Source organism: Macaca mulatta, chromosome 14 (genome assembly GCF_049350105.2).
Source record: "Macaca mulatta isolate MMU2019108-1 chromosome 14, T2T-MMU8v2.0, whole genome shotgun sequence".
Classification (NCBI taxonomy): Eukaryota; Metazoa; Chordata; class Mammalia; order Primates; family Cercopithecidae; genus Macaca; species Macaca mulatta.
Genome location: NC_133419.1, coordinates 78678342 through 78702103, shown reverse-complemented (window position 1 = coordinate 78702103; position 23762 = coordinate 78678342). Strand labels below are relative to the sequence as shown.

Here is a 23762-nt window from a genome sequence, read left to right as displayed (position 1 = left end):
CCTCACATTTTAAAACCAATCATGCCTTCCAAACAGTCCCCCAAAGTCTTCACTCATCCAAGACAAGGCCTTCCACTTATGAGCCTGTAAAATCAAAAGCAAGTTAGTTATTTCCTAGGTACAATGGGGATACAAGCATTGGGTAAATACAGCCGTTCTAAATGGGAGAAATTGGCCAAAACAAAGGGGCTACAGGCCCCATGCAAGTCCAAAATCCAGTGGGGCAGTCAAATCTTAAAGCTCCAAAATGATCTCCTTTGAATCCCTGTTTCACATTCAGGTCACACTGATGCAAGAGGTGGGCTCCCACGGCCTTGGGCAGCTCCACCCCTATAGCTTTGCAGGGTATAGCCTCCCTTTGGGCTGATATCATGGGCTAGCATTGAATGTCTGCAGCTTTTCCAGGCACACAGTGTAAGCTGTCAGTGGATCTACCGTTCTGGGGTCTGGAGGATGGTGGCCCTTCTCTCACAGCTCCACTAGATGGTGCCCCAGAAGGGACTCTGTGTGGGGGCTCCAACCCCACATTTCCCTTCTGCACTGCCCTAGCAGAGGTTTTCCATGAGGACACCATGCCTGCAACAAACTTCTGCCTGGGCATCCAGACTTCCATACATCCTCTGAAATCTAGGCAGAGTTTCCTAAACCTCAATTGCTGACTTCTGTGCACCTGCAGGCTCAACATCGTGTGGAAGCTGCCAAGGCTTGGGGCTTCCACCCTCTGAAGCAACAGCCCAAGCTGTACCTTGGCCCCTTTTAGTCATGGCTAGAGCAGCTGGGACACAGGGCACCAAGTCCCTAGGCTGTGCACAGCAGAGGGACCCTGGGCCCAGCCCACAAAACCGTTTTTTCCTCCCAGGCCTCTGGGCCTGTAATGGGAAGCGCTGCCGTGAAGACCTCTGACATGGCCTGGAGACGTTTTCCCCATTGTCTTGGGGAATAACATTCATCTCCTCCTTACTTATGCAAATTTCTGCAGCCAGCTTAAGTTTCTCCTCAGAAAATGGGATTTTCTTTTCTATTACATTGTCAGACTGCAGATTTTCCAAACTTTTATGTTCTGCTTCCCTTATAAAAATGAATGCCTTTAACAGCACACAAGTCACCTCTTAAATGCTTTGCTGCTTAGAAATTTCTTCCACCAGATACCCTGAATCATCTCTCTCAGGTTCAGAGTTCCACAAATCTCTAGGGCAGGGGCAAAATGCTGTCAGCCTCTTTGCTAAAATATAACAAGAGTCACCTTTGCTCCAGTTTCCAACAAGTTCCTCATCTCCATCTCAGACCACCTCAGCCTGGACTTTATTGTCTATGTTGCAGTGATCATTTTTGTCAAAGCCATTCACAAGTCTCTAGGAAGTTCCAAACTTTCCCACATTTTCGTGTCTTCTTCTGAGCCCCCCAATCTGTTCCAACCCCTACCTATTACCCAGTTCCAGTCACTTCCATATTTTCGGGTACCTTTTCAGCAGCGTCCCACTGTACTGGTACCAATTTTCTGTAATAGTCCATTTTCACACTGCTGATTATACCCAAGACTGGGCAATTTCCAAAAAAAAAAAAAAAAAAAAAAAAAAACAGACTTAATGGACTTAGAATTCCATGTGGCTGGGGAGGCCTCACAATGATGGCAGAAGGCAAGAAGGAGCAAATCATGTCTTACATGGATGGCAGCAGGCCAAGAGAGAGAGCTTGTGCAGGGGAACTCCTCTTTTTAAAACCATCAGATATCAAGAGACTTATTCACTATCATGAGAAAAGCACAGGAAAGACCTGCCTCCATGATTCAATTACCTCCCACTGGATCCTTCCCACAACACATGGGAATTCAAGATGAGATTTGGGTGGGGACACAGCCAAACCATATCACCCAGGCTTGTCTTGAACTCCTGGGCTCAAGTGATCCACCTGCCTTGGCCTCCCAAAGTGCTGGGATTACAAGTATGAACCACTGTGCCCAACTACTTTTTTTTTTTTAAAGAGTTGTGATAGGACTCATATAAAAACTTAATGTGTTTACTTTCAGCTAGAAGAGGTTTGTGGCAGATGGAGACTGTTTTTTCATCCTTCTTGCCACCTCCAGATTCTTATTTCTACTGCCACCTTCCAGTCTTCACATATTCCAACCAAAAATGTCTAGGATAAAACCTGCAGGCTCAAGACCAGACCAGGAGTGAAAGTGAGTTTAAAAACGACATAAGGTTGGAGGAAACACTCTCTTGATAGAGAACTCGTTTCAAAAGGAAACCAGGAATGATGTGCTAGAAGGAAAAGCAGTTGCAGGAACACGTATCAAGATTCTGTATCATATATGTGGGATTTATTTTTGCTTATTTTGTGTGTGTGTGTGCACCAACGAAAAAACCTCACCTGCCTTTTGGAATCAAAATAGCTGTCAGTCCTCAGAGTAAGGAAGCAGAGAGCTGCTCTGAGCTGTGTTTACAAGCAAGCAGATCCAAGTCCTCACATTTGTGGCTCAGTCGTGGGCAGCTATCCCTGACCAGATGTACCACACACAAAAAGCCGTCTCTCAGTAGAGAGCTTCGATGAATTATTCATGTGCTCAGGAGTCATTCCCTGTTAGGAAAGCCATCACCCCTTTTGAATCCTCAAAGCTGAGGACTTCTGTTTTCCTTTTATCCCCTCCCTCCTCCATGTATTCAGTAGCTATTCTAGGGCCTGCACAGCCACTATCACAGGGATGCCAAAAGACAGCTAGTTGCACTTGAGTCTCAACCTTGCTACTTATTTACCTTATTGATGTTGAATAAATAACTTTCCCTCTTGGAGGTTTTATCATCTGTAAATTGGAGATGATGCTCCTCACAGCGTTGTTGGGAAGTTGCATAGGTAAAGCTTGGAGAACGTACAGGTACACATTGTGAACAGCAGCTGCTCACTTCATTTTTTGCTTGTAGTAGTCGTAGCAGTAGTAGTGATGATTTTTGTGTCTGTAGGACAAGATGAACAGAATATAATTTAAATATTCGGTGTTTTTACAGAACTTTATAGTTACACAACACTTATGCAGTCTCATTTAAGCATGAGGAAACAAAGTGAGATAGGTAGGGGCTGATAATATCATTCCTATCGCACGAGCAAGGAAACTAAGACTTAAAGACACTAAGTGATGATGCCAGAAAGCAGAGTGGCAGGGCCCCGAATCCAAGGCTTTTGACTCCCGTCTATGGCTGTGTCCTCTGACTCCTCACTTTTACCAACCCATTGTCACAGAGCTGTTTACCATGGCTGCTTCTAAGTCACAAAACGGCCAGCAAGAAGGAAGAGGAGCAAGAGGTTTATAAATCAGTGAGAACTGACTATTCTTTTTTTTTTTTTTTTGAGACGGAGTCTTGCTCTGTTGCCCAGACTGGAATGCAGTGGGGTGATCTCAGCTCACTGCAACCTCCACCTCCCACGTTCAAGTGATTCTCCTGCCTCAGCCTCCCAAGTAGCTGGGATTACAGGCACACGGTGCTGTGCCTGGCTAATTTTTGTATTTTTAGTAGAGACAGGGTTTCACCATGTTGGCCAGGATGATATTGATCTCCTGACCTTGTGATCCACCCGCCTAGGCCTCCCAAAGTGCTCAGTGCTGTCTGTACATTGATATTAACCTCCGATAGCTAAACTAGCAAGATAACATGATCCTTCTTAGAGGAACCTACAAACTATTGTGAGTTACAGCTCATGCAGTTTAGCTCACTAGAGCCCCATTTTGTAACTCTTGGAGATTTTGAAATAAGGCCAGAGCCTCCACTGTATCTTCTCTACTATTTTAGTTTTTTACCTTCTCAAACTCCTTGGCAGGAATTTCACAGTAGTCACATGTCTAATCTTAAGGAATAAAGAATTCCCAAAGTTCTGACCAACTCTTCTGTGTCTCTTCCCCACCTTTTCTCTACTAAAATTTTAGTGAGACTGCCCCCTTTAAATATTTTGTAAATATTTAAACTTCTAGTAATCCTTAAGTTTCCCAGGTAAGTCAACACTAGAATTATTTTAAGTCCTGGGTCCCACCTGGGGTCAAACGATACCCATGGGAATGCTTTTGGGGAAGTCTTCAGCATCCAGTGGAGGAATGTTACTGGGGTCTTCAAACAGCTCTTTCCAGAGAGAATGACTGGTGCCTTAAAAGTCAGGACCTCTTATTCCAGCTGGATTTCTTACAGCAGGGAGAAGTGTGGTAGAGCCAAGTAGTCCATTCAGATTCATTCTGATGACCTTGGTCCTTCCCCCACCATGAAAAGAGAGAGAGAGTGCCCAGGAGAAACCTTGATCAGAGACCTCCCGCTTTCCGTCTTCTCATCCCTGGGAGTGCCTTTTCCTCCCTCATTCCCTCCCCGACCTTTTGGGTTTTGTTTTATTAACTGAAATCAGACCAACTCCTCTGGGGAACCCTTGCTGGAAGCCAAAAGCAAATGTGGGCGGTAATACGCATCTTCTCCCCAGGCTGAGACTCCTCTCTTAAGGAAGAAAGAACAGAGTGGAGACTGACCCAGGCTCCAGCCCAGAGGCGGAGGCTGCTGTCTGAATCACCCACCCTTTTTTTCCACTGAGACAATGAGGAAAATAAATATCCAGACCAGTTTCCAGCCAGATCTGAAATCCTCATTCGAAAGAAAGAAAGAAAGAGAGAGAGAGAGAAAGGGAAAGAAATAAGGTTATTTTAAATAACCCTGAAATATCGGGCCTTCCTCCTCGATCTCTTGCTTGTCATTTTTTGTTTACAGCTGGTTCTAGTCATCCACAGAACAGGCCATGAGTTCAGACATGAGCTCCATAAAATCCTCACAAATATTTCTGTGTTATCCTAGAACAAACTTCAACCTTGACCAACTTCAGGGAAGTCTAAATCCTCTGGAGGAGGAAAAGGAGACAGGGAGAAACCTGACCCTGTTCTCTTCATTCTGTCTTCATCCTTATTTCTGCCTTTTTTTTTTTTTTTTAATACCAGACACACCCCCTCACCACCCCATCCAGCCAGCATAGACAGTCTAGTGTTACCTGCCAAAACCCAGAGAACATCTCTTCCCAACTCCACTGTGCCAGAAGCTTTGAATGGCTCCCAAACATCTCATAAGATCCCCTCTACTTTTTTGGTTCTTGGAGTGCTTCTGATTATCCCTAGTAAATGATTGTTGAATTGGTCCCTGACTGGATTCCAAAGCCCAGGCTAACTCTCATATTGGGCTAGAAGTAGATTAGAACTTTGTATTTAGTGGTAAGGTCACCTTGGACCTCTGAAGATCTCGATTACGATTAAACATCTATTTACGTGTAGCTCTACAAAGGATTCTGAACTCTACAAAATCAGTAGATACGGTCTTCTCTCTCTAGGATCTGTGCTGGGAATCAGAGTCCTAGTTTTAAATTTCAGCTTTGTTATGATTTATCTCAGTTTCTTCAACAGTAAACTGGAGTGATTTCCAAACCTTTTTTAAAGCATTGCTTTTTAACCAAATCTCACATGAAACAGAATAATTTATGAAACAATTGAGAGGGAGCCACTTTAAATATAGCAGAGGAGAGGGTCAAGTGATGCAAGCTGGACTCAACTGCCCACCCCTCTTTCTCTCCACCGGTTGCCTGGGAAGGCTGGTGCACAATGTGAAGATACTGGTCTGCAGCAGATTTTTCAAAATGGGGACCTACAGGGCTGAGCTGCAGAAATTTTCATTAGTCCACAAAAATATGAAAAACACGAGGAAGATATAATCAATTTTCATAAAACTAAATGTAGTCAGATTTTAAGACTTCCCTTTATTCAGAGATTCTCTTTGTGCATGTATGTTAAAGTATTCTCATGTGTATGAAGTGACAGTCATAGTAAATGATAGTTTTCCATATTTGACATTATTAAAAATTGGCAGCCCCATGTGTCCATTTCTAAAAGTGCACAAGTGCATAAAGAGGTAATGTTTTCACCTGTCCACAAAATGGAAGAGTCTGGGAAGTAGTGATCTAGAGGTGATATGTGTGTCAGGACTACCTGGTTGCCAACTTCTGCTTCTGTACTCATTGCCAGGGGCCTCTGAACTCTACCATTAAGTCCAGGCCTCCTGCATCCCAGCATAAAGCCAGTGCTGTGGAATCTTTTTTCCTCAGCCCTGCTCTTGTGTGCTAGCTAGGGTTAGCCCTGGGATCTTGGCTAATTTTCCAGTGTCCCAATCTTTGCCCTGATAACCTGCCTGTAGTCTCAGATTCCACCCAGGAGTGGACCCTGTCCTGCTTTTATGTAACCCCCTCTCATAGACCAGTCTTACCACACCTCAGTCCAGTGGCTGGAGCCTGCCTGCTGACTGGAAGGCTTCTGGGTTGCATGTGGTCTCTCTGCTTGTATTTCTGAAGAAAATCTGCTTCTCTTTTCCCAGAACATGCTTCCTCCTCCTCTTGGATTCTACTGCCCACGTTTCTAGTGATGCCTCAGTTTCTGTTTCTTCAGTGCCCTTACCACTGAGAACCTGCTTTTGCCGGTTCCTGTTCTAGGGACAAGGGTTAGAGAAGAGCATAAGATGTGGACCTGCTTTCAGTGACTCCTGAGCCTTGTTATGTTCTCCAGTTTTTGTTCTCTCGGCCAAACCAGCCTTGGAACTCTTCTTAGTGGCTCTCTCTGCCTTCTCTATGTCTGCTTCTAAGAGGTTCTGGCCTTCTCAGTTTTCAGCAAGATTTACCTGCTTTTAACTGAACCATGCCTGACTCCGTGCCAAGATATAACTACCAGATAAAAAATTTGGGGTTAATCTCAAGTGTGAAAGTACATAATTTTTTAATTCTGAATTTAGTTTCAACATCAAGCCCCCATCTGGCCAGTGATAGAAATGTAAGTTTTAATCAACTCAGGGTAATCCTGGTCAATACGAGATTTTCTCAGTAAATTCAAGTTTGTCTTCTTTTGTCCCTGGGCTGCTATTTTAAATGCCCCAAGGTCTAGAGAACTGGAGACAGTTTATTGAGGCTGGAGCACAGTTTGGGGTTGGGGGAGGAGATGCATGGGAGATAAGAGTAAGGATGCATCTTATTCCTCTTTAGATCACCGCATTAGTAGCCACAGAGTAGCTGCCCAGTAAATATCCACATGATTGTTTTTTTTTTTTTTTTTTTGAGACGGAGTCTTGCTCTGTTACCCAGGCTGGAGTGCAGTGGTGTGATCTCGGCTCACTGCAGCCTCCACCTCTCAGGTTCAAGTGATCCTCCCACCTCAGCCTCTCAATTAGCTGGGATTACAAGCATGAGCCACCACACCTGGCAAATTTTTTTATTTTTAGTAGAGATGGGGTTTCACCATGTTGGTCAAGCTGGTCTCAAACCCCTGACCTTAGGTTATCCACCTGCTGCAGCCTCCCAAAATGCTGAGATTACAGGCATGAGCCACCATGCCTGGCTGAATGTTTTAGTTAGTGTTTGGTTATAACTTTGTAAATAGTTACAAAAAATTCTTTTGAAAAATTCTGACTTATTTCCAGACATTTTTATTTTAAGAAATTCACTGTTGGGGAGAACGGAGAGCTTTAAAAACATTCTCATCTTACTCTTAGGTGAAAAAGTCTGAGATACCTGAAATTCTGTATAATTCTGAAACATATAACATGTACTTTAACATGGTATTAAAGTACAATGGAAAAACAAAAAAATGAAGAAGAGCTCAAAAGAGATGATATACTAACCAGGCTGAAAAGATAGAGCATGCTGAAGACCTGAAGTTTATTTTATACATCTACCATTTGTTTATTGTTTGCTTTTATTTGCTACCTCCTCGGCCCTTTTATGGATGAGGTCAGTGAACAAAATTCTTCATGGCTAGTGAATCATATTAGCAAGAACGCTCAGCCAAGACAGAAGGGAATAGATTTCATAGAATGAGAAACTTCTAGAATATGAGATCGCGAAGGGTCCTTAGAGGGCGGTTAGTTCCAAACTGCTCAAATGACAGAGTGTCTAGAGGTGAAGAGAGGGAAACTAATTTTTTCAAGATCATGCAGCTGACTGGCCAGGCTAGAATTAAAACTTAAGTTTCCTGACTTTTAGTATTTTAAATGATGTTGATGGTTATGGTTATGATCATATAAAAATCATTTTATGATTTATAGAGTGGTTTTATATATACATATATATATACATACACACACACACACACATATATGTGTGTATATATATGGTATAGAAGACCAGTTTAGTACATAGGGTCTTAGAATCACATGAATATGAACCCACAACATTAATGACTTTAGTCTTAACGTGGTCTTGGGTAAGTTAATTTACTTTTCTGAGCTTCAACTTCTGCTTCAGTAAAATAGAAACAAGACATTCTTCACAAGATTATTATGAAGATTAAGAATCCACTTAAAGCATATAGCATAGTGTTTGGTATACAATAAGTACATATTAAATGTCTGTTGAATCTGTGACTAATAACTTGTTGCTGCCTTCTCTATGATCTTCACAACAGCCCTTTGGAGACTTCCATCATGTTACTTTTATGTCCTTAAAACTAAAATATCCTAAATAACCCCTATCTCTGTTTTGCCCAAACTCAAAAAAACCTTTTTGCTATGTGTGATTAAAATGTTTATCAAATAATAGATCTTGCTGAATTTCCTGATTTGAAGGGCATTACACTTGTCATTGTGGTACTCAAAAACAAAGGTGTCTTGTCCGGACGCAGTGGCTCACGCCTATAATCCCACCACTTTGGAAGGCCAAGGGAGATAAACCATCTGAGGGTCAGGAGTTGGAGACCTGCCTGGCAAACATGGCGAAACCCCAACTCTACTAAAAAAAAATACAAAAATTAGGTGGGCATGGTGGCATGTGCCTATAGTCCCAGCTACTCAGGAGGCTGTGGCAGGAAAATCACTTGAACCCGGGAGGCAGAGGCTGCAGTGAGCTGCAATCGTGCCACTGCACTCCAGCCTGGGCAAAAAGAGTAAGACTCTGTCTCAAAAAAAAAAAAAAAAAAATTTAATTCCTTTCACAATGACATCAAAAAATAAAATACTTAGGAATCAATTTAACAAAAACCATCCTAGATCTCTATACATAAAACAGCAAAACATTACTGGGATAAATTAAAGAAGACCCAGAATATGGAAAGAGATCGTGTTATGGAGAAGACTCAGTATTGTTTATGTCAGTTCTCCCCAAATTAATCAATAGATTCAGTCCAATCTCTGTCATAATCCCAGCAGGCTTGTTTGTATTGACATAAAAGGAAATTAGAAAGTACTATATAATATATGAAAACAGTACTATTTATCAAAATAGCATGTCAATAATGATTCAGACCTTTTTCAGTCATAATGTTGGACTTTTTAGAGAACTTTATGGAACTATGTTAGATTGGTAAATAAAAGCTTTTCTCATTTTCCTTACAGTAGAAAAATATACCCCGAACTTATATTTATTGCTCCCCCAATGAGATGTTTTACTAAAAAAAAAAAAAAAAAACGTTGACAGGAGACTGACATCCTTTTCCAGGTGACTGGGCACTCAGTCACTGATAAGAAAATCACTTGATCTTTCTGGACTGTAGGTTTTCTGTCAGTAAAGTGTTAATATTAAGCTAAATGATCCCTTGAGTTATTTCCAGACCTGTGCTTCTGTGATATGGAAAAAGAATAAATGGTTAAGAATCAGAAAGAACAAGCTGGTGATTTAAGCTTGTTAGTACAAGTTTACCATATTAGACTCTTGATTTTTTTTTCTTTTTTTTTTCTTTTTTTTTTTTTTTGAGAAAGAGTCTTGCTCTGTCACCCAAGTGGGAGTGCAGTGGCGCGATCTCGGCTCACTGCAACTTCTGCCTCCCGGGTTCAAGCAATTCTCCTGCCTCAGCCGCCTGAGTAGCTGGGACTACAGGCATGTGCCACCACACCAGGCTAATTTTTGGTATTTTTAGTAGAGACGGGATTTCACCAGGATTGTCTTTATCTCCTGACCTCGTGATCTGCCCGCCTTGGCCTCCCAAAGTGTTGGGATTACAGGCGTGAACTACCGTGCCCGGCCAGACTCTTGAATCTTTACATTCTTTATGCTGACCAACAACTAGGACATTGTTTGTGCCTAAGGTATGCTATAATAAAAAGGAATATGATTTCTTACAATAATACTAATGGGCTCTTCAAACTAACTTATCTTGTCATTTCTTCTCTTGGTTATTTCAAAGCATACATTTGGGATTCATTGGTTTCAGTTTTAGCTTAAATCTATCTCCTTAGTGATGAACTTAAATTAGATGGTAATACTTTGAAGGAGGACATGTTTATGCAAACCAGAGTGAGAACTTTTAGTCTAGGGGCCAGCAAACTTTCTTTGTAAACAGCCAGATAGTAAATACTTCAGACTGCCATCTGTACTTTGTAGCAACTACTCAGCTTTGCTGTTGTAGTATATTTGCAGCCATAAACAATTATATAAATGAGTAGGTGTAGCTGTGTTCCAGTAAAACCACAGAAACAGACCAGATGTGATGTATGGGCTGTAGTTTGCTGACCCCTGTTCTAGTGTAATAATATGCCTTGGCAGGCCTGCTCAAATAATGTACTCAGTATGCAGGCCCACTCAGTACATATAGTCTTAGTATTTTGGCCTTCCAAATGGCGTTAAAAAGAAACTCTCCCTTTGGACCCCAATTTTTAAAACCTAGAGATGGCGAGGCAACAAGACACAAGTCCGGAAGATGAGTAGGGAAACTACAGATGTGAAACCAGGAGATTATTAGGACCCCCAGGACTGGAGGCAGGGGTTGAGAAAGAGCTGCCAGCTACAAGCTGGGTCCTGCGAGGCTCTGTACCTGAAGTCCTCTACTCACCATATGAAAGGCAGCTGACCCCATTTTTGCACCCTCTGTGACAGACCCTGCCTCTGGTCAAACCCTGAAGGTCTGGGAACACAGAGTTCAAGATCTTTTCCCTCACCAGGTTACCTCCCACAGTGCAGTGCTGAGGACCAACTACCAGTTGTGGAACATCTATGTGCAGGGACTATGACATTTCCTATTCCCTAGAACAGTTCTACAGGTAGCTGTTTCATACATTTTACAAATTAGAACTCTTGGATTCAGGTACCATCCCTAGGTTTCACAACTCGTAAGCTGAGATTCGGACTCTGACGTGCATGTTCCTTTCTCAGTAGCACACTGCCTCTCCTGAAGCTGAAGTTCCCCTTCAGAGAATTCTGTAGATCTCATAATTCCCTCGGCAAAGCTGGAGCTCTTTGAATCCCAGCCTAGCCATCCACACTAGGTCAGTTTAAGGTGCAATCTTGTGATTATTGCTGCTGATCACGATTCTTGATAAGCATCCACAACTGATATGTCTGACACTTCTGTTTTCCACCAATTGCCAGTTGTCTCAGAGTCACCGTGAAAGGAGGGGAATGCTTATCTCTTATAAAGTTGGTTAGCTTCAAAATACAGTGATGTATTTTGGATATTTCTGTGGAAAGGTTACAAGGGTCTAATGCATCAGTAACATGAACTTAAGGTACCCATTCGATGGATTGATTCCTGTGAGAAAACTAATGGGTTCCCAAAGTTCCTTGGGGGAAGGCTGAAGTGCTCCTCGGAATATAAATTTGTTCTTCCTGACTACATATAAGTTCGTAGAGCATAGGCCACCCTTTGGCACTGGCCTGCAGCTCAGTAGTGCCTCCAGTACCTGCTCCTGACCCTAAGTAAATGACAAGAGTGCTTCATTTCAAATATGAATGAATCCTTGAGGGGACCAACTAACCAACCCAAGCCCCACACGAAGGAACAGGAGAAGGGTCTGCCACAACTGAGGGGTACGATAGATGTAAACAAAGCTTGTAACCTGACCTCTTTCAAATGAACAGGACAGTGCATGGCTAAATATCGACTTGCTGTCCCCAAACAGAAATACACACAACCCAGAAAACCTCATTAAGTGATGACAATTTCTTGTACCCTAAAGAACTGTTTACATTTGGATTCTATTTGGTCATTCATTCTTCTAACCCAGGGAGGAAGGATTCCAACAGAACTTGCTGCTCTAGTGTGTTGATTGAAGACCTGCTTGTTCTGGTTCTGGTTTTGTTTTTGTTGAGACAGGGTCTCACTCTGTCGCCCAGGCTGGAGTGCAGTGGTGTGGTCACAGCTCACTATAACCTCAATCTCCTGGGCTGAAGTGATCTTCCCACCTCAGCTCCCCAACCCCCCAATCTGGGACTGCAGGCATCTGCCACAGTGCCCAGCTAATTTATATGTATGTATATACATACACACACACACACACACACACACACACATATATATATAGAGAGAGAGAGAGAAACAGGGTCTTCCCATGTTGCCCAAGCTGGTCTTGAACACCTGAGCTCAAGTGATCCTCCTGCCTTTGCCTCCCAAAAGGCTGGGACCTCCTTATTCTAATTGCAACATTTTCTAGGCATAGGACATTGTGCTAAACAGCATCAGAGAAAAAGAGATGGTCTGGATCCTGGCTTCTAACAGTTTATAGTCTCACTTTATATGACAGATTTGTGAATTCCCAATTAGAATAAATGGCAAAATTACATACTACAAAAGATTTAGAAAGCATAGACTGGGCGTGGTGGCTCATACCTGTAATCCCAGCACTTTGGGAGGCTGAGGCGGACAGTTCGCCTGAGGTCAGAAGTTCAAGACTAGCCTGGCCAACATGGTGAAACCCCGTCTCTACTAAAAATACAAAAATTAGCCGGGTGTGGTGGCAGGTGCCTGTAATCCCAGCTACTAGGGAAGCTGAGGCAGGAAATTGCTTGAACCCAGAAGGCAGAGGTTTCAGTGAGCCAAGATCATGCCATTGCAGTCCAGCCTAGGAGACAAGAGCAAGGCTCCATCCCCAAAAAAAAAAAAAAGATTTAGAAGGCATGATTAATTCTAACTAGAGGCCTTTTGGGAGGCAAGGCATTTCCATCTCTAAAATGAGATGCCCTGAGCCAAAGAAGGTTGTAAAAGGACGTGTGACCAGGGACTGTGCTGTGCCACTAAGCTACAGTCACTTGCTGTCTTTCCTCTTTGTCTTTCACAGAATCAATTTCTGCTAATATATACTGTGAGATCGTATGCATCAAGGTCAGGATGTTCTGACTTGGCTCTCCCTAGCAGAGATGGTGTTCTTTCTCAGAGTCTTCCCTTGGCAGGGGGATGGGGAATCATAGGCCCAGAAAGGTCTCATGGGATCTCATGTTACTGCCTGTCTCTATCTCTTCTTTTTTCTTCCTCCGCTTTATAGTTTTTATAAACATTAGGAAACTTATATTTCTGAATGTGGGGATCTATTTATACTAGTGTTTAGTACTTTGATCCACAAATGTTTACTTACCTTGCAAATAATGAGTGATATTATAAACTCAAAACAAATAACAGGTCTGGTCAGCCAGTGTCCTGGTGATCAGATCTCACAGCTTGATTGCTCCTGCCCCCAGGCCCACATTACAGAGAGTACATCTTCATTCATAGCGATATATCTTGTAGTTCAGGGGAAGGGCTCTTGGACTAAGATCTGAATTCTGATTCCAGAGTCGACTTCTGACCTTCTGTGTGGCCTTGGACAAGTCTTATTTCTCTGGGCCACAGTTTCTCAAACTGTAGATGAAAGATTTGAGAGGTGGGAGGAGGGTGATAAATTAGAGACTGGACTCTGGGGATCCTTCCAATTGCTATATTATGTGAGTTACTGTGTAAAGTGGAGCCATTTTATGTTTGGCCTGGAATTTTTGAATTTCCTCTGGCATAAATTATGATATATGCCAAAGGACTTTGAGACTTAATCCTTCTTAAATAATTTCAGGTTTATGATTAAAAGTGACCTGGAGCTTTGGATCTAGTCTTGCCCTCAGCAAGACTGTTTTTAGGATTCTTCATTTCTTCCTTGTTTTTCAATGAGCTTTCTACAGGGACCACACAATCCTTAGAATCCTATCAAATACTGTTTTCAAAATTCTTTGGTCATCCTCTCTGCATTAGAACTTTTAGAATTTTACCACCATTCCACTTCTAGTAATAAATAATGGGACAAGTGTCAGGCCAACAGCCATTTATTGAGTGTTTAATAATTATTTACCTATATTTCATATCATCAAATCCTCAAAAGAACCCTGTTGAGTAGGTGTTCTCTCTTGCATTTGACAGTGTGGGAAATGAGGTACAAAGAGATTAAAAGTTTTGCTCAAGACCCTGTAATAAGATAGTTTCAGACTAAATATCACATGTTCTCACTTATAAGTGGGAGCTAAATGATGAGAACACATGGACACAAGTCAGGGAACAACAGGCACAGGGGCCTACCAGAGGGTAGAGGGTAGGAGGAGGGAGAGGAGCAGAAAAAATAACTATTGGGTACTAGGCTTAGTACCTGGGTGATTAAATCTGTACATCAAACCCCCCACGACACAAGTTTACCTTCATAACAAACCTACACATGTACCTCTGAACCTAAAAGTTTAAAAAGAAAAAATGCCAATGAAAACATCATAAACTTATGAAAATCAAAAAGGGTACCCTGTATATGGAATTATAACATTGATTCATATATTGTATGTGCTATTTAAAGTTTATACATTCAGGCCAGACACGGTGGTGCACGCCTATAGTTCCAGCACTTTGGGAGGCCAAAGTGGGAGAATTACCTAAGCCCAGGAGGTCGAGGCTGCAGTGAGCCATAATTGTGCCACTCCACTACAACCTGGACAACAGAGCGAGACCTTGTCTCAAAAAAAAAAATTAAAAATTAAAAAAAATTATATATTTAACTCTAACAGGCTTTTAAAGAAAACCTTCAAGTACATGTTTCTCATTGAGGGAAAAAAAATAAAATAGTTTCAGAACCTGTGTTTGGGAAGTCCACATCAGGGTTATTTTTGTTACACCTTGTTCCTTTGGAGCCATAGATTATGTGAAGGGCCAGTGAGAACATGGATGCTTATCAATTTGCAATTTTGATGATCCAAAGAAAGGTTTTTGGAAGCATTTGCTCTTTCATTTGTCACTCAAAGCCTGCTTTGCCCTTTTTAAAGTACACCCTAACACTTCTGTCTCTGCCCCAGAATTAAGAACCAGAGATTGTTAAAACCAAACCAGTGGATCCTAATCGAAATCTCTGTAAATATGACTCGTGAGGTCAGAGGTGTGACCTGCTCTCTGCATTTACATTTCCCAGAGATAACTTTGATGTGTATCCCTGATCTAATCCAACCTCTTCCTGTTGTAAATAGAGACAGCGAGGCTTGGGAAGATGAAATGGTATGCCCAGATTCACTCAACCAGTAGGCGGGAGAGCTAGGCCTGGACCCCCATCCTCATATTTCACTTTCTTTCCCTAGTACTATTCACCTCATAGGGCTCTTGTGGGAGTTCTTCCTCTACACAGGTGAAAAGAATTGGCTTTGGAGACTGTGAGATCTGATTCAGATCTAGGCTATGCCACTTTCTGGCTGTGTGACCCCAGAGTTTGCTATTGATGTCTCTGAGCCTCTTTTTCTTCATCCAAAAAAAAAAAATAGAGGTAATAATATGTACCTCACAGGGTAGACTAGAGGCACACAGTAGGTGCTTAGTAAATGGCAGCTGTGATTACCATAGTCACTGTTGTCCTTTTGGTTCTCATTAATTCCCCATATACCATCTATATGGAGTATAATTGTGACTGAAACAGTGACACTTACCTTCCAAGCATCCATCATGGCTTGGAAAGCAGCTCGTACCTCTTTGGCCAATCTCAAGGTCTCAGCCAGCTCCATGTGTACTCCAGGAATAGGAGCAATAAGAGTGGCTAAGTACTATGCTAACTGCTTTATTTAAAATGATCTCTATTCCTCACAGCAGTCCTACAGAGTACTTACCCCTATTGAACAAGTGAGAATTAAAAAGGCTTATTAACTTATCCAAGGCTACAGAGCTAGGAGTTAGCAGAGCCAGACTTTGAATCCAGCTCCAACACGGATTTTGGTCTACCACTTTATGGGTTCTGAGATCCACTGAGGCTTGAGGGTGGGGATAAATTTTTTGAGGAGAAGGGATAAAGATGAAAAGGGCATTGAGATAAGGGAACTAGTCATTATTTGGCCAGTCATCTTTTCCAGAAACTCCCGCCAACCACCCCTTTCCTGCTCATGTTATCACTAGCCAGTCGATGGCTGGGCTGGCCTGGGCTGGGCTCCTCGGCTGAAATCTTTCAGAGCTTTCCTGTTCTAGAGTTTTGCAAGAAGGTGGGAGGAGTGTTTGTATGCTGGGCAGGCTTCCCAGGGGTGATTGTGGAAAGGAAGGGGAGTGATTCTGTAGGGCCCTAAAAAGAAGCCAGGAAGAAGGAAAAAAAAAAAAAAAACTGTTTAAAAGAAAATAGATTGACTCAGGCATTTGTGGGCATTATCTTTAGTCTAGACTTGGAGATAGAAGCTCAGGCCAGGAGTCTAGAAACCTCCATTTTCTTCTTGTGTCTTGGGTCATTAGGAAGGTCAGTTACACAGCAAGAAGTACCAGAAACACCCCAGCCACACATTGTTTAATATCTTCCTTTATTTTCACCACTCTTTTCTTCTCTCAAGGGGTACCCAGGCAATAAAAACAAATCCTATTAACACCTTATGCATGTGCATTGATTTGCTTCCAAACCCTTTTCTCATTCACCTCCTAAAACAACCCAGTGAGACAGATAGGTAGGCTAGGGATTATCCTCCAATACTTGATAGTTATGAATTAAAGTTCAGTGACCACACATGATCTCACAGCTAGTTTATGGCAGAGCTGGAACTGGATTCCTGGTCTCCTGACTTCTGTCCTGTGCATGAGGTTCACTCACTCAAGGTAAAATTTCAACCCACTTAGATCTATTCTCACTCCCCCATGCCTGCCCTCAGGTAACCACTAACCTATTTCCCATCCCTGCAGATTTGCCTCTTCTAGATATTTCACATAAATGAAATCATTTCTAGAATCACTCCCCTTCCTTTCCACAATCACCGCTAGGAAGCCTGCCCAGCATACAAACACTCCTCCCACCTTCTTACAAAACTCTAGATCTGTGGTCTTTTATGATTGGCTTCTTTCACTTAGCGTAATATTTTGAAGGTTCATCAAGATAACCTATATCAGCATTTTTTATTTCTATGGCTAAATAATATTCCATTATGTGGATATATCACATTTTGTTTATCCATTCGTCAGAACATTTTGGTTGTTTCCATTTTTTGGCTCTCATGAATAATACTGATATGGACATTCATGTACAAGTTTTTGGTGTGTGTGTTTTAATTCAATCCTTTCAACAACCCTCTATGATAAACAGCAGGGCAAGTAATCCTAGATAGTAACAGTCCCTTTTTACAGATGAAGCAACTGAGGCTAAGTGATTTGCTCCAGGTCAAATAGCAAGCAGATCTGCCTTTAGGCAGATCTAGGAACAGAGCCAAGTCTCTACACTATTAGCCTAATACATTTTTTTCTGTTACATGTAGCACACCATGTTGCTTTTGTTCTGTGAAATGTTTGAAAGTATATTTGAAAACTGTAATTATAGGAAATGACCCTGAGGGGTGATGGAGCCATGCATCATAGCAGTACCAGGCCTAGGAATCAGCCTTGTCCAGAATGGACACGTAGAATGTACTCCACTTACCAACAGCAAGCCATCTGAAGGGAGCAGCTTTCAGTGAGCGAAACAAAACAGCACTAAACCCAAGTTTGCTGAAGCTCTTGCCTCCAATTGATGAGGAAAGTGAGGTAGCACCTCCCTGGAACCTCATCTGTTGGGACATGGGCAGCTCATCAGAATTGGGGGTTGGAACCATGGAGGAAGAAGTAGCAGGGGTACTTGGCCTTCAGGGTCCAAAATGGGAAAATCTTATTCCAGAAAAGTTGTCTCTGAATTTAGCTTTGTAATTATTTTTCCTGAGATAAGCAAGAAAACCTTGTTTGAAGTTTTAGGTTTTATGGTATGTATTGGTTTCCTAGGACCGCCATGACAAATTACCACAAGCTGGGTAGACTAAAACAACAAAAATGTATTTTCGCACAGTTCTAGAGGCTAGATATCCAAAATTAAGGCATTGGTGGTATTGGTTCCTTCTGGGTGCTCTAAGAAGAGTCTGTTTCTACCTTTCCGTTAGTTCCTGGTGGCTGCCAGCAGTCCTTGGCATTCCTTGGCTTGTAGATGCATCATTTCAATCTCTACCTTGACCCATACATCACATGGTATTCTACCTGTGTGTTTCTCTGTCTCTGTGTCTCTTTTAGAAGGATACCAGTTCATTGGATGAGGGCCCACCCTAATCCAGTATGACCTCCCCTTAACTATGTCTACAGAGATGCTATTTTCAAGTAAGATCACATTCTGAAATACCAGGTAGACATGACTTTTGGAAGGACACTAGTCAACCTAGTATAAACACTAAGAAATAATCACATAAATTTAGGCAGAGATCTTTTTAAAGTTGCAAGCAGAAGTGGGATTTTGGCAAGTTTTAGTGCCAAAACAGCTTTGAAAGAATTTTTCTACAGCTACATACTTTTTTTTCTTTTGAGACAAGGTGTCACTCTGTCATCTTGGCTGAAATGCAGTGGCGCGATCATAGCCCACTGCAGCCTCAATCTCTTGGGTTCAAGCAGTCTTCCCACCTCAGCCTCCTGAGTAGCTAGGCCTACAGGCACAGACCACCATGCCCAGTTAATTTTTTAATTTTTGATAGAGACGGCTCTCACTAGGTTTCCCAAGCTGGTCTCAAACTCCTAACCTCAAGCAACCTTCCTGTCTCAGCCTCCCAAAGCGTTGGGATTATAAGCATGAGCTATTGCACCCGGCCAAGCTGTCGATCATTAGATGGAGCTGGCTGGTTTCGTTGACATGGCTTTGTGCTGGAATAGAAATCCAAGTTTCTGTTGGATGAAGGCGCAATTCATCCTAATCCCTACTTCATATTATTAACAAACCTTTAAAACCTCTCTGATTTTTACCACAAGAGACATGCATATTTGGATTTTTGTGCCAGGAAAAAGTCTTTTATTTTTTCAGTATGATCAGTCAACAAATATGTATTGAATACATACCATGGCTGGGGCTGTTCTAGGCCCTGGGGGTACATAAGTGACTAGAAGGTGTTCCAGTCAAGATTTTCTAGACCTTGTGCGTATTTCATTCTTTTCATCCTTATAGCTGCCCTGTGTTGGTTTGTAAATAAGGAGACTGAGACTCTCAGAGGTGAAGTGACTTCCCCAAGTATGCAGCTGAACAGACGGAGTCACAGATATGGCTCCACAGGCTGAGCTCAAGGCAGGGGCTGCAGAGGTGAGGATGGGTCACTCCTCTTTTATTTATACTCACAGCCAAAGCATTCAACATAGGGGGCATGAAGGATGCATTTGATGACAAGGCAGAATAAGTAGGTTGTGTCAATGGCCTTTCTTGTAATACTGAGGAAACTCAACTTTATTCTGAAGGCAGTGAGGAGTCAGTGAATGTTACTGAGGAATAAGGATTTCTTATGTTCTGTACTTTCTTTGATCAACACGTATTTATTGAATTGTATCACACACTGGGCTTAATGATGAGGATAAAACCATTTCAGAATCTCTGCCATCACTGTGTTTACAGCCTGATGTACAAAGTGATGAGAGAAAGGTTGATATTTTCCTGTAATTTTATTTGAAACACAGGGAAGCACCGGTAAGAAAGAAGGTTGAAGAAAGAAACAGGAAAGTGGCTTTAGAAAAAGAGGCTGAGTGCAGGGCTTTATACCTGTAATCCTAGTCCTCTGGAAGGCCGAGGCGGGAGGATTGGTTAAGGCCAGAAGTTCAAGACTAGTTTGGGCAACATAGTGAGACCCTGTCTCTACAAAAAAATTTTTTTAATTGGCCTGGCATGGTGGCACATGCCTGTAGTCCTGGCTATTTGGAAGGCTAAGGCGGGAAGATTGCTTGAGCCCAGGAGTTCGAGGTTATAGTGAGCTATGATTGTACCATGGCACTCCAGCCTGAGCAACAGAGTGAGACCATGTCTCTAAAAAAGAGAGAGCTTTGGCTGGGTGTGGTGGCTCACGCTTGTAATCCCAGCACTTTAGGAGGCTGAGGCAGTGGAGATCGAGACCATCCTGGCCAACATGGTGAAACCTCATCTCTACTAAAAATACAAAAATTAGCTGGGCGTCGTGGCACATGCCTGTAGTCGCAGCTACTCGGGAGGCTGAGGCCGGCGTATCACTTGAACCCAGGAAGCAGAGGTTGTGGTGAGCCAAGATCGCACCACTGCATTCCAATCTGGATGACAGAGTGAGACTCCATCTCAAAAAAAAAAAAGAAAAGAAAAAAAAGGAAAAAAAGAAAGATATTTGTAAGTCTTCTGAGGTATAACAGAAGAGTTTTTAAGTGGGACAGTGACATAATGACATGACATGCTTGCTGAGAAATGGAAGAGTCATAGATAATGCCTGGACTTCTGGCTTGGAGAACTGATTGGCTGGTGATGAGGGACCTCACTGAGACAGGGAACATGAGTGATGAAGAGGTCAATTTAAATTGTTGAGTTTGGCCCACTTGTGGGACGTCTGAATGGAGGTGCTCAGCAGGTGAAGGGATATACAGCAGGGAGTGCCGGAGAGAGAACTAAGATAGAGATGAAGATTTGGGAGTTGTCAGCACATAGGTGGTAACTGAAGCTGTGGCAGTGGACAGGATTACCCCTGGAGAGTCTCCAGCGGGAGAGAGAGAGGCTATAGGAAGCTCTACAGTGGAGCCCTAAGGAATGCCTCCACTGAAGGGGCAGGTGAAGGAAGAGGAGTCCAACGAAACAACAGAGAATACAGAATCTCACCAGAGGCTTGGTTTTTGCAGGTTCCCTGTGTTTTCTTAGGCAGTAGCTTGTATTCTTTCCATGGCCCTGTGGCTACTCTGTCCCATATTGTAAAACCTCTCTCCTCCACTATTAGAGAGTTCATCTTGCAAATATAATGGAGTAATGAGCCATCGATTCTGTTAACAAATGTCCAGTTTACTACAAGACCTGTAATGGGAGTTCATTTTGGAGGTCAGTACAGCTGTCAGTGGAACAGTTTTTCCCCAGAGGCCCATCAGCTTTTTCTGTTGTACACTGGCAGAAGGTGTCCTGCCCAGCACCAGAAATGCCTGGAGAGTAATTAATACTGTAGAGCATTAATGAGCTGGTGATCCTGCCTAGGGCCATGAGAAGGGTATAGCCTGAGGTAGGTCAGATGACAGGGAGTAGAAGGTCAACTGTGTCCCCTCTGACATGAGTTGAATAACCCTAGAAAATCACCATCACCATCACCAAAATGTTAACCCACCAACTATCATGCTGCCTAAAATTACATCTTTAAACTTTTATTTCTCTTGAACAAGAAGTTTCACTAGTGGAATTTTTTAATGCTGAATGAACGTGTTGTGTTTGTTTGGTCTGCAGACATGAACTAAGAACCTGCTATGTACCTTGCCTTTATTAGGTAAATGCTGGGACTATAATGGTAACAACATCACAGTCACTGTTCTCAAAGCCATGGGTTAGACAAGGAAGCATAGTGACCGTGGATATAATGGGAGCATGGGCCAAGTGCTGTTGGCACGCAGAAGAAGATCCAACTCCAGGAAGGTTTCGGAGAGAATATGATATCCGCGTAGGATAAAAAGTCTACATATGAATTTGCCAGTAGAGTAGAGGTGAAATCCAAGCGGAAGGAACAGCAGAGGCCAAAACAAAGAATCATAAAAGAGGCTGGTGTGTTCAGGGATTGATGATGCTTCCATATGCCTTGTTTATGGGTGGAGAAAAGCGGGAAGTAGGTCAGACTGTCAAAAGCCTTGTTATGTTATGCTAAGGAATTTGGACTAAGCATAGAGAGCCAGCCGAATGAATAATGCCCTTGGCTTGGGGTGTAGCACTATAAGTTATTATCCTTCCTTAATACTCTGTTGTGTTTCTAACACAACAGAGGAGAGTTTAAGATAAGAGGGAAAAAGACGAATAGAGAGGGAGTGGTGGGCAGTGGGGAATGTAACTGTCCTTGGAGGTCTCAGGAGGCCAGGCAGGAGCAGCTGGGGTCCAGTATTGACAGCTCCAAATGCATTTGTGCTTTTATCATTAATGCAGTAAGGCACAGTCCAGAGCCTCAATTAATGAGTCTTCAGTAAGCAAAGCCTCATTTAACAAAGCCAGCCTTAGCTTTTTTTTTTTTCTTGTTAATTAGATGTTTAAATTTCTTTTTTTTTTTTTTTAATTTCGGCTTGTTTTTCAGACGCCAGGGTACATATGCAAGTGTGTTATATGGGTATATTGTCTAATGCTGAGGTTTGGCCTTCTGTTCATCCTATCACCCAAATAGTGAGCATTGTACCCCATAGGTAGTTTTTCAATCCTTGTCCCCCTTCTCCCTCCCTGTTAACGTAATCCCCGGTGTCTAGTGTTTGCATCTTTATGTCCATGTGCACCCTGTGTTTAGCTTCAACTTACAAGCAAGAACATTAGGGTATTTGCTTTTCTGTTTCTGCATTAATTCACTTGGGATAATGATGTCCAAGTGGATAATGATGTTGCTGCAAAAGACATGATTTCATCCTTTGACGACAGCAGGAGCCACCAAAGAGTGGGAAGGTGGTAGTACACATTGCTCTAGAGGCAGACCTTGCCTGAGGGTCAGGGTCACACTCCTAGACCACAGGTAGCCGTACTTCCTGGAAGTGGGGCAGATATGGCCCAAATTGTGATAGGAAGTCACCTCCAGGCTACCCCAGAAGCAGTACAGAGGTACAGAGGATCTCTTCTTCAACCAAGATGGCCAGGAGGGCAGCAAGGGGCAGGTTTGTGAGAGGGAGAGAATGCTACTGCTGGATTATTGCCTCTGCTCTTACTCTTTTTTTCTTCCTCTGACAACTCACTTTGGGATAAGGATACATTTCCTTCTTTTTTCATTCACAGAGCTATTTCTCCTTTTTACAGACACCCTGAGAAACGTTTCCTCAGCTGGTCATGGCCCCCGCTCTTCTCCAGCTGAGCTCAGCAGCTCTAGCCAGCACCTTCTCCGAGAGCGCAAGTCCTCAGCCCCATCACACTCCAGCCAGCCAACTCTGTTCACGTTTGAACCCCCTGTGTCAAACCACATGCAGCCCGCCTTGTCCACCAGTGCACCTCAGGAGTATCTCTACTTGCACCAGTGCATAAGCCGAAGAGCAGAAAATGCAAGGTAGGAGGCTGCCACAGCCATTAGGTGGGTTAGTGACTGCTCACAGGGCCTAGTACTTTTCAGTCCCTAGTTTTTTAATTTTAAAGACAAGCAAAACATTATATCGTTTCAGGTAAACAAACACATCTATGACAAAACATAATTTTTTGCTTCTGTAGCCTTCATATTTTATTGGCATCATCTGTGTTGCTACACAGTGATTACTGGGTTCCAGAGAAACCTCCCATTATCAAAAATAATGCTATAAAAAATGTTGTTTGATTTGGAGGCAGGGGTGAAAGCATTAGGGGACAGAGTTTCCGAATTGCAAAAAAAACAGTAAATTTACTTGTTGGCCTTAAAAGTATAGCTATAAAACCATAACATTGTTGAACAAATCCATACCTTGCTTTTGCTCTAGAACTGCACTATTCTGTATGGTAGCTACTACCTGCATATGTCTACATAAATTCAAATTAATTAAAATGAAATAAAATGTAAAATTCAGTTCCTCAATTGTACTAGCCACATTTCAAGTCCTCAGTAGCCACATATGTCTAGGGGCTACTGTACCAGACAGCACAGATATAGAAAAATTTCCATCC

At 42.5% G+C, this 23762-nt stretch overlaps 1 protein-coding gene across 3 annotated transcripts in view; it reads left to right on the top strand.

Moving 5' to 3' along the window:
* GAB2 (GRB2 associated binding protein 2) overlaps positions 1 to 23762 on the top strand; it is a 202209-nt gene that overhangs the window by 144155 nt on the left and 34292 nt on the right. For all 3 annotated transcript variants that reach the window (XR_013404218.1, XM_015115335.3, XM_077964016.1), the window contains exon 3: positions 22935 to 23178. Coding sequence is in view for 2 of the 3 variants with exons in the window: in XM_015115335.3 (XP_014970821.1) it covers positions 22935 to 23178 (244 nt within the window). In the remaining variant the exon portion in view is untranslated. The remainder of the gene's footprint in view (positions 1 to 22934; positions 23179 to 23762) is intronic.